General features: G+C 37.9%; 2 protein-coding genes across 4 annotated transcripts in view; one reads left to right on the top strand and one right to left on the bottom strand.

Moving 5' to 3' along the window:
• The first annotated feature begins 684 nt into the window (after positions 1–684).
• LOC102392514 (mitochondrial import receptor subunit TOM20 homolog) lies at positions 685–1,188 on the top strand. The gene has a single exon (XM_044942298.2). It carries the CDS (start codon positions 685–687, stop codon positions 1,120–1,122), a length of 438 nt encoding a protein of 145 aa, XP_044798233.2. The 3' UTR covers positions 1,123–1,188.
• A 3,347-nt stretch (positions 1,189–4,535) lies between these two features.
• The window catches only part of SAMD8 (sterile alpha motif domain containing 8), a 116,151-nt gene continuing 109,028 nt past the window's right edge, over positions 4,536–11,658 (bottom strand). For 2 of the 3 annotated variants that reach the window (XM_044942293.2, XM_045165582.1), the window contains 2 exons: positions 9,381–9,531; positions 4,536–9,200 (listed from right to left, as the gene is read on the bottom strand). In XM_044942293.2, coding sequence (XP_044798228.2) covers positions 8,896–9,200; positions 9,381–9,531 — 456 coding nt within the window. In that variant the 3' untranslated portion in view covers positions 4,536–8,895. The remainder of the gene's footprint in view (positions 9,201–9,380; positions 9,532–11,658) is intronic. The other variant, XM_045165583.1, reaches the window with a different exon arrangement.

Here is an 11,658-nt window from a genome sequence, read left to right as displayed (position 1 = left end):
GCACAGGAGTGGGAAAGAGTCTTCAGTATACCCAGTTTGTTACCATGTTCACAATTTATTACTTGAAATTAATAACTTTAAAAAATGAGAGTAAGAGGCTTCCTTGGTGGCTCAGTGGTAAAGGATCCACCTGCCAACGCAGGAGACATGGATTTGACCCCTGACCTGGAAAGATCCCACATGGAGCAGAGCAATTAAGTCTGTGCACCGCAACCACTGAGCCTGTGCTCTAGAGCCCAGAAACCACAACTACCGAAGCCCATCCTCTGCAACAAGAGAAGTCACCACGATGAGAAGCCTGTGTACCACAACTAGGGAAAAGCACGCACAGCAATGAAGACCCAGCACAACCAAAAGACAATTTTTTTAAAAAAAGAGACTAAGAATCACAGGCACTGCTGTGGGATCAATACTGAAGAAAACACAGTCTCTCTCTTCAATAAGTAGTTTTGGGAAACTGGACAGCTACATGAAAAAGAATGAAACAGAACAGTCTAACAATATACACAAAAATAAACTCAAAATGAAATACAGACCTAAATGCAAGGCTGGACATTATTAAACTCTTAGAGGAAAACATAGGCAGAAGACTCTGACATAAATCACAGCAATAGCGAGGCTTTGCGGTCAACGGCTTCTTTGCGGGCCCCGCCGCAGCCTACCCGGCTCCTCGGTGGAAAGAAGATGGTGGGCCGGAACAGTGCCATCGCCACCGGCGTGTGCGGGGCCCTGTTCATCGGTTACTGCATTTACTTCGACCACAAGAGACGGAGTGACCCCAACTTCAAGAACAGGCTGCGAGAACGAAGAAAGAAACAAAAGCTTGCCAAGGAGAGAGCTGGGCTTTCCAAGTTACCTGACCTTAAAGATGCTGAAGCCGTTCAGAAATTCTTTCTAGAAGAAATACAGCTCGGTGAAGAATTACTAGCTCAAGGTGAGTATGAGAAGGGTGTGGACCATCTGACAAATGCAACTGCTGTGTGTGGACAGCCACAGCAGGTGCTGCAAGTGTGGCAACAAACTCGTCCACCACCAGTGTTCCAGATGCTTCTGACTAAGCTCCCAACAATTAGTCAGAGAATTGTAAGTGCTCAGGGCTTGGCTGAAGATGATGTGGAATGAGAAACAAATGTCAACATAATGATCTCAACTGCAACATATTTTTAAAATCTTAATTCAGAAGATGATTGGCTGTGGGGGAGTAAGGGCAGATAAGCTTGTTATGGACTGTCCTCCACAGTGAAGTCCACCAAAGTTAAATTTTACTTTATGTAGATCCATTTGTCTGTTTTATTTATTTTTCCCAGTGAAAAGTGTATTTTGATAGAGAGCTTTTAATTTTATAAATACACTATGAATTACTGAAATACACATTTTGTTTATTCCTAAAATGTGTAATTAGAATGTACATATAACATCCCATTTCTTACATTAAAAATACCTGGTGCTCAGTTTTGAAAGATAGGCCCCCAAAAATGTAGAAGAAAACTGAAGAATATACTTGTTTTGCTCTACATCAGAAAAGTTGGCTGGAAACTTGTGTTGGTCAAAACTGAGCATTAAAATAACAGATCATTTCTTTCCATTTAATCTCTTAAATATGTGTAATGTGCTGCTATGCTATAACAACAACTTCACCCCCTCCCTTGAAATGTTTTCTTTAAATCAGTTTGATGTATTCTGGATATTTATCTCCTTGTATTTTAGATACATGTAGTTGCAAATAGCACCAGGAATTAGATGTCTATACATTCTTAATCTGGCTGAGTAAGCTTTACCAGTTAATGTCTGCACTTGCCTCATATATAAACTGAGGAAACAGGTCTGCTAATTCAGCTTCTAATTCCTTTGGTTCTGTGCAGCATTTTCAAATCCCTCTTTCTGAGGGAAATACCGTTTGGGCAGCCAGCCCTTGCGTTTTTTTATACTCTGAATTTTGCATGCCTGCCTGACTTAGTATTTCTGGTTTTTTAAAAGGCATAACGTGTTGATTTTCACTGAAATCATGGTTCTGTCACTACTTTTGTAAATTAACCTGAAATGTAACCTTCACGGTAACTGGGACAATGTGCTTGTAAAAGTGTTTGTTCCCTTTTGCTTTTTATCCTCTGTGTATCTCCTTAATCCCCTACCAACCCTTATCTTGTATGAGAATAAGGTGTAACTTTGTGGCTGAAGACCTGAATGAAAATAATGGGACCTTTTATTCTCTAAATAGTGATATATTATCTTCAGCCACAGATTAAATATCAGACCTAAGGATAAAGATCCTTGGTACTTTAAATAAATAAATAAATTGCAACAATATCTTTTTGGATTCATCTCCTGGAGTAATGAGAATAAAAATGATGAAATAGGTCCTAATTAAACTTAAAAATCTTTTGCACAGCAAAGGAAACCATAAACAAAATGAAAAGATGACCCACAGAATGGGAGAAAATACCTGCAAACCAAGTGACCAACAAGGATTTAATCTCCAAATATATAAACAGCTCATGCAGCTTCATGGCAAAAACACAAACAACCCAATAAAGAAACAGGCAGAAGAAATAAATAGGCTTTTCTCCAAAGACATACAGATGGCCAAAAAACACATGCAAAGATGCTCAACATCACTAGTTATCAGAGAAATGCAAATCAAAGCTTCAGTGAGGTACCACCTCACACTGTTCAGAATGGCTATCATCAAAAAGTCCACAAATAATAAATGCTGAAGATGTGGACAAAAGGGAACCCTTCTACACTGTTGGTGGGAATGTAAATTGGTATAGCCACTATGAAGAACAAACAGTATGGAGGTTCCTTAAAAAACGAAAAATAGAACTACCATATAATCCTGCAAGATTGCTGGGAGAAATATCAATAACCTCAGATACGCAGATGACACCACCCTTATGGCAGAAAGTGAAGAGGAACTAAAAAGCCTCTTGATGAAAGTTGAAGAGGAGAGTGAAAAAGTTGGCTTAAAGCTCAACATTCAGAAAACCAAGATCATGGCATCTGGTCCTATCACTTCATGGGAAATAGATGGGGAAACAGTGGAAACACTGTCAGACTTTATTTTTTTGGGCTCCAAAATCACTGCAGATGGTGATTGCAACCATGAAATTAAAAGATGCTTACTCTTTGGAAGGAAAGTTATGACCAACATAGACAGCATATTCAAAAGCAGAGACATTACTTTGCCAACAAAGGTCCATCTAGTTAAGGCTATGGTTTTTCCAGTGGTCATGTATGGATGTGAGAGTTGGAGTGTGAAGAAAGCTGAGCACCAATGAATTGATGCTTTTGAACTGTGGTGTTGGAGAAGATTCTTGAGAGTCCCTTGGACTGCAAGGAGACCCAACCAGTCCATCCTAAAGGAGATCAGTCTTGGATGTTCATTGGAAGGACTGATGCTAAAGCTGAAAACTCCAATATTTGGCCACCTCATGCAAAGAGCTGACTCATTGGAAAAGACTCGGATGCTGGGAGGGATTGGGGGCAGGAGGAGAAGGGGACGACAGAGGATGAGATGGCTGGATGGCATCACCGATTCAATGCACATGAGTTTGAGTGAACTCTGGGAGTTGGTGATGGAGAGGGAGGCCTGGTGTGCTGCGATTCATGGGGTTGCAAAGAGTTGGACATGACTGAGTGACTGAACTGAACTGATACTCCAACTAAAAAAAAACTAGGTACAAGTATTCTCTTTAGGTTGGGATACAAGGCTCTTACAATTGAATATAAACAGGCAGGTCAAGGTGGTTTTATATCTCTGGCTCTCTTGGGGAGCCCTGTGAACTGAGTATATAATAGCATTTAAATATCATGCTACTCCAGCAGAGGCCTTTCAGCTATCATCTGCTCTTATTTCTAAGTTACAGCTGAGGGTGATCACTGAGCTCCTCTGAGGCATTCTCTTATGACAGCACCATCCTCAAGTTTCCAGAGTTGGCTCCCACACCACTTAATGCCCGGCAGTTCAGCATTTCAATAGGTTAGGTGCATCCGCACAAGACAGACCATTTTGGATACAAAGTATATCATATCCTACATTCACATTACACCAGCAGACAGCAGTGGGCAGCTCGTTTGTTTGGTGTTTTCACAGCTCTGAGTTGCTGAGCTACCTCTAACAACTATTTTCTCTTCTCTTCCTATTTATCACTATCTCCAAAGCTGATCCAACAAGATGATGGTACCTTCCTATAAAATCTACAATTAAAATAAACCCCAAACCGACAAACACAAACTTTAATGTGCCCAGGAAGAAGCAGCTGTTTGCTTCCCTTTCCTCCTTCTCAACTTAATCTACAATTATTCTTAAACCATCAGTAATATCACTTTTCTTTCCCTAGTTTGTGGAAAAGAAAGGAGAAAGGGCAAATGGCTTATCTAATAGACAACTAAAAAGTAGTACATGCCAGGGACTAGACAATACATTAGTATTTAAAGTTGCAGGACCCAATCATTTGCAAAAATAAAAAATTCACTTTATAAAAAATAAAGCAGCTGCATTAATAATGCAAAGACATTTAAAGAAGAGACTACAATCCAATTTTCAAATGTTTTATTTTTAGTGTTTTTAAACATTTTAATACAACAAAGATATAAAATAATATATATTAGTTAATCTGGATTTAATTTAGAATCGAGATATTTACTTATATACAATACTGTGCTTCAAGGTATGGCTACCACAGGAACTTTCACATCTTCAAGTAATACTAGTTTCTCTGCACATTGGGTGACATTTAGGTAGAATTCATAGAACAAAACATGCCCATTTTAGCCCAAGCTAATTTTGCTTCCCCCATTAAGTACCAGTCTCCACTTCTTTTGTTTCATATCAGAAATACTTCAATTGTCCTAACAAGTCATAGATTCTTTGAATAAAAAATTGTTAAAATTGACCATTTTAAAGATGGTATTACTAACTGGTAATGCTTCACTAGTTCAGACAACCCAGTAGTTCAGATTGAAACAGAGCTGAAATAACAGCAAAATTAACATAGTACTCCCTCTCCTTCCATATTAGGTACAAAACTTCTTTATGCATAAACATGGAGAACACAGAGAAAAAGTCCTTGGCTAATATAAGGTAGAACCATAGTCTAAAAAATTAACTTTGGGGGAAGCTGAATTATGGCTTATAGATTGCACAGATGTTTTAATTCAACTTAATGCAAAATAATAGGCCACATTTTAGTTACTTGAAGTTGGTGGTCTTTGCTGGGGGTGAGGAATAAGCGAGAGGGGCACCAAAACCTATTTCCATAGTAATTTGAGTCATTCAAAGCTATTAAAAGAGAAGGAAAAATCCCTCAACCTCTTTCCTTTCTCACTGGTCACTTGTAGCAACAGTTTGACTTTTGACGTTACTAACAATTTCCTCTACAGCAGTACAGGGTAATTCAGATTAAACATTTCACAAATGCAAACTGTAACAGCCAAGTAAAGATGGCATTAAAGTTGACATGCTTTGTTGGCTCTGAAACTCTCTAAATGAAACCAATACTGTTTAAGAAAGCCATGGGACTATTCTATAAAAGAGTTAGCCTATCTCAAATCCCTGCAAAGAACTGGCAAATGATTGTTACTATAATTACTTTTAGTAAGGGATAATTTAAGTCTACAAGAAAACAATCAAAGAATTAAATTTATTAAAGAGTTTAAAACAAGAATATGGTTAATGTTCTAAAACATTATGGAACAAGAATCCTTTAAAAAAAGTTTACTATGAAACTGACAATGAAATTGCTTTTTTACTGAATACAGTCAAAGCAGGTTAGTGTTATGAATATCACTTTGAATATATAATAACACTTTCCAAACAAGTGTCCTCAAAACACAGGGTCTCATATTAGCTATAAAAGGATTTGGCACCTCTGTCCTTATTATTTTAAGTAAGAATTTTAAGCAGGTACAGGGTAGGGAAGAATGCCACTTGCAGTGCCAGAGTTACATTATCAGCAGGTCTCGAGCATGGAGTTCTTCCTGTGAACAGTCCACACTCCTTTAACTGATTGGCTCTGTGGCTGACTTCACTACATTCTGATTTAAAGTGATACTAATAAACAGACCTAGCATATGGAAGGTGTACTTTTACCCAAGCAGTTCTGGCTACAGAGGATTATGGAGAAGACAGGCATGTTGAAAATTCTGCAGCATAGCCAAAAAAGGTTTCTCCCAAATTATCTGGTGATAATAGCAAACTTGCCTTCTTCTAAACCTGATATTCTCTACAAACTTCAACTAACCTTCAGTAACACTGTCCTGCAAGGAATTTTAAAAAAAGTAAAAAAGCTAATGCTGCCCTTAAGAAGACAGAAATTGCATGGAAGACTTTCAGTATAACCTCCAGTTTGCATCCCTGAACAAAAAATTGCCTTGGTTCCCTCTACACTGAAGTCTCAGTGTTTAATGAGGTAAACCTCTTACATGTTTGAAACTGCATACAAGGTGAAAAATCTGTAGATCTAAGGCATGCAGTTTCTCTATCTAGCCACAGTCACAGTCAAAATGTAAATTCTACTTTCATTATGGTTTTAACAAAATTGTTACAAGAAAAAAAGATACAAAGACAAAATCTGGAAATTTCTGGACAAGACAATAAGTAACAAAAATATAAGTTTTATATTAAAAAAAGAAATGGAAAAAAATGTTGTCTCAAAGTTTTCCAAGGAAGAGACCTGGAGATGATTAATGTATGTAAACACTGCCTTGTAATAGTTATAACAATAAATTATAAATCTAGCTTACCTTTTCCTCAAAACGGATATGGTAAAAGGAAGGTTGGGAAGTTATTTTATACTCCTCATTGCAGTGTGCTGTTAGGCACTCTCAGTATCAATAGCTCTGCAAAGTTAGTTGTAATTTTTTTTTTTCCTATTTTGTTCTAGAATAAAATCCATATGAAGGAAAGAAGACTGCTGTTAGGAAATTTACCATTAAGTAGTTATTCAACATTCTTGAATTAATGGTGCCACGGATTTTTTTCAAACATTTTTCCAAAAGCCAACATCAGTCCCTTCCTAGCTAAATTCGGGCTTCTTCTGTCATTTGGAAAAAGTGGATGTTATGTATCTTTTGAATTCAAGGGTCAAACTACTCTAACTGCATAGGAAACATCCTTCAACTTTCATGATTATGCACTTTCCTTGGATGAAATGTTGACATTTTCATCCCCAGAATGTAACAGAATCAACAATTTAAGGTATTATCAGATTCTAAAGTATGAGATTTAAAAGCATAATACTAATACAGTTATGTAAAGTTTAAAAAGAAAATAAAATAAAAAAAAATAAAAGCATAATAAAACTATATTATCTCATGACATTTTCTCAAGTGAAAAATAAAAAAACAATATTCAGAGAAAACCCAAACTGGGGTTACTCAGCACTAGCTGAAACTTGCTTGCATTATATGTTTCCCGCCCAATCCACTCAGGCTCCTCTGTAACTTACAGGGGGTGGGAATATGACTCAAAGTGCGAAAATAAAATATTTCACTATATAAACAGCATGTTTCTGCTAAGTGGCCTAATTTTAGACCTCAATATGCCAGCACCTTTTCTAACTCCTTGTTTTAAAATTGAATGCAAAACTACACAATTAATATTCCAAGTGGCTAAGCTCATGAGTTGGGGTTCAACTTCTAATTCTGGAACCATCCTACTATCAGAACTACTGTACAAAATCATTAAAAGTTAAAGTGACAAAGGTTATCACAGAGGTCAAATTACTTAAGGTACTAAATTTCTAGTGTTGTAAACAGCAACTAAGTTATATTACTCCTGACTGCCAAATTAAAGCTAAATAGAAAGAATGTATGTACACAACTGTATTTAAAAATAAAAAACAACAAAACCTTTTCATATCCAAATATGTCTGAGGCTATCTGATGGTCAAGATGAGAAATTTCAAAAACCAAATAGTTATATTATGCCTGCAACCTGTTATAAATTTCAGAAAGAGAAAAATTTGCATGCAAACATCCCCATTTAAGGACATAAGAACTTTATCTAACATCTGATAAAAACTCTCATTTTGCTCATTAAATAACATCATTAAAAAGCATAAAATTGGCCTGTCATCTATCCGGCTAACAGTCACAGCACAAAGTTATTCCAGGGACTTTCATCACTAAAATTAAGCCAATTTTATTTTTATGGATGCAGACATTTTTTCCCTCATGAATACTTACTGATGATCATACTAAACCCTTAGAACAAAAACAGAATTGAATCTTTTGTTAATTTTGGTGAAAAAATGCCAGCGTTATATTTGTACTTTGTCATCTTATATATGGCCTCTTTCATTCTCGTTTCAAGGATCCTGGTATATTCAGTATACTTTTCTTACAGACAGTTCAGAAGGCAAAAATTAATTTGTCAGTAAAATGGATCATTTCCCAGAGTTGCATTTTTTTAGAAAGACACAGAGATTAGTTCAAAGAACAAGTACTGCTCATTGGGTAGGGGTTTTTCCTCTGAAGAAAATAAGCAGCCTAACAAATTATTAGTATTCTTCTCAATATTTCTTGCCTAGAGTCCTACTGGGGAATTTTTTTCTTTCTTTTTACATCTTTCAACCAGCAAACTGCTTTAAGTTGATTAGCTTAAGTTCAATAGGCAAATACTCAAAAGGTAAAGCTAAGAGCCTGCCTTCAATCATAATATTAAGTCTGCCTAAAGAGAAGGGGCAGAATACATCTACTTAAACTTCTGTTGACAGACAGGTAAGGACTCTTGATTGTTCTTGTTGGCTTGCTATGGTCACAGCCTTGCTCAGGACAGAGAACTTTGTCAACATATAGGCAAAAAACCATTCAGGAACAACCTGGGGGGAGAACACAAAGTTACTTTCAACAATGACTGCATCTTTAGTCATGAGCCCATTACAAAGATAGTCTTCATCCAATTAGCCTTTTCATTATTGCTGGTTTTGAAAATGGCCAGCAATATTCATTTGGGACTGTACCATTAACATTGCACTCAAAAAAAGAAAACATAGGAAACCAAATTCTTGCTCTCCTACTCTGCTGATATGCTCTCGTATTGGCTAGAGTATGGTAGTACAAAAAGAGTCTCGTTGTGATATAAAAGGCAATAAACACATCAATGGAATAATGTTCATGGGCAGCCAAAATGAAGAAGATTCCAAAGAGGTTGAGAACCCAGGATAAAGTGTGCAAGAAATTCCAGCTTCTTGGTGTATCTGAGAAAAGGACAGAAAGATCATTTTAAAATCATTTCTTCCAACATTTCTTCCAATGTTTCTCCGTCATGCATTTCCTAGATCTGTTTTTCCCATTCTTCATAGAATTTGACACCCTTCCCACAGCCTCCTGTACAGCTAGTCATTTGCTATGTAGAGAAGCACTAAAGAGATACTTACATTCAGTGACAAAGAAATTCAGCATAGTTAGGACGACTGTGTGGCCACTGAACATGTAATCTCCACAAGTGTGAACGCCAGTTAGGGTCATACCAAAGCCACTCCAAATGGCAAAGGCCCGGTGTAATTTCTCCCATACACTGCCATATACCTATAAAGAAAGCTAAGAATTAGTGTTTCAAATGCTTAGGGCAATAGAGGCTCTTACAACTCCCACTGAAATTCAAAGACTGAAGGACAGAGCTAAGCAAAATCAACCAGACTCCCACTGTAATTAACTGCAGACACCAATAATGGGTGGTCAAAGCTTGGCTATACTCAGAAATATTCTGGTAATTTAATGAAATCAATAGCCTCCCAGGTGGCGTAGTGGTGAAGAATCTGCCTGCCAATGCAGGAAATGCAAGAAACGCAGGTTTGATTCTGGGGCTGGGAAGATCCCCTGAAGTAGGAAATGCAACCCATTCCTCCAGTATTCTTGCCAGTAGAATCCCACGGACAGAGGAGCCTGGAAGGCTATAGTCCATGGGGTCGCAGAGTCAGATATGACCAAGCAACTGAGCACACATACAGTGAAATCAATGCAATTCAAACTTCTCTACTAGGACTTCCTTTACTATGAAAAGGTTGTTGTTTAGTCACGCAGTCGTGTCTGACTCTCTGTGATCCCATGAACTGCAGCACACCAGGCTTCCCTGTCCTATACTATCTCCCAGAGGTTGCTCAAGCTCATGTCCATTGAGTTAATGATGCTATCCAACCATCTCATCTTCCCTTCTCCTTTTGCCTTCAATCTTTTCCAGAATCAGGGTCTTTTCCAATGAGTCAGCTCTTCGCATCAGGTGGCCAAAGTATTGGAGCTTCAGCTTTGACCAGTCCCTCCAATGAATATTCAGGACTGATTTCCTTGAGGATTCACTGGTTTGATCTCCTTGAAGTCCAAGGGACACTCAAGTCTTCTCCAGCATCACAGTTCAAAAGCATCAGTTCTTCAGAGCTCAGCTTTCTTTATAGTCCAACTCTCACATCCATATATGACTACTGGAAAAACCATAGATTTGACTTTGGTTGGCAAAGTAATATATCTGCTTTTTAATATGCTGCCTAGGTTTGTCACAGCTTTTCTTTCAAGAAGCAAGTGTCTTTTAATTTCATGGCTGCAGGCACCATCTGCAGTGATTTTAGAGGCCAAGAAAATAAAGTATGCCACTGTTTCACTGTCTCCCCATCTATTTGCCATGAAGTGATGGGATGGGATGCCATGATCTTAGTTTTCTGAATGTTGAGTTTTAAGCCAGCTTTTTCACTCTTTCACATTCATCAAGAGGCTCATTAGTCCCTCTTCACTTTCTGCCATTAGGGTGGTGTCATCTGCATATCTGAGGTTACTGATATTTCTCCCGGCAATCTTGATTCCAGCTGTGCTTCATCCAGTCCGGCATTTCACATGATGTACTCTGCATAGAAGTTAAATAAACAGGGTGACAATATGTAGCCTTGATGTACTCCTTTCCTTATTTGGAACCAGTCTGTTGTTCCATGTCCGGTTCTAACTGTTACTTCTTGATCTGCATACAGGTTTCTCAGGAAGCAGGTAAGGTGGTCTGGTATTCCCATCTCTTTCAGAATTTTTCAGTTTGTTATGATCCACACAGTCAAAGGCTTTGGAGTAGTCAATAAAGCAGAAGTAGGTGTTTTTCTGGAATTCAGTTGCTTTTTCTATGATCCAATGGAAATTAAAAGCTTACTACAGCACAAAAGCATTGCCAAGTTTTATACCCTATAACACAGTAGTATTTGCTTGCCTGTTCTTGCCAATAAGAAACAGGCTATGACAGAGATAATGGCTACCATTCAATATCCACTTTCCCTTCTTCAGTAGTAACAGTTCTAAAATCAATTAGAAGAGGTGATGAATTCAACTATAACACTGCATTTCTCATCATTCCTTGCAGCTAGGAGTGGCTAAGAGACTAAGTTCTGTACAGTAAGATGGAAAGTGGAAGTACAGAAGATTTCTGGGAAGGCTACTTATCAATGAAAGAGACAACAGCTTGGAGGAAGTCTTCTTTACCTTTCCTTCTTCCAGCCTACAACTCAGACATGACAGTTAAAGCTCTGGCAGTCACCATGGCTACAAAGTGTCCTTGAGGATGCGAGCCAAGTGTTAGGACAAGAGGGCAGAAAGCCAGAAGAATCATGGATTTTTGATAACTCCATAAAATTATCAAACACCTGACCTGAAGTACCTACTTCCAGACTTCTCTTGTGAGAGAGA

The sequence above is a fragment of the Bubalus bubalis genome, chromosome 4 (genome assembly GCF_019923935.1).
Source record: "Bubalus bubalis isolate 160015118507 breed Murrah chromosome 4, NDDB_SH_1, whole genome shotgun sequence".
Taxonomy (NCBI): Eukaryota; Metazoa; Chordata; class Mammalia; order Artiodactyla; family Bovidae; genus Bubalus; species Bubalus bubalis.
This window is presented reverse-complemented; position numbering and strand designations above follow the sequence as displayed.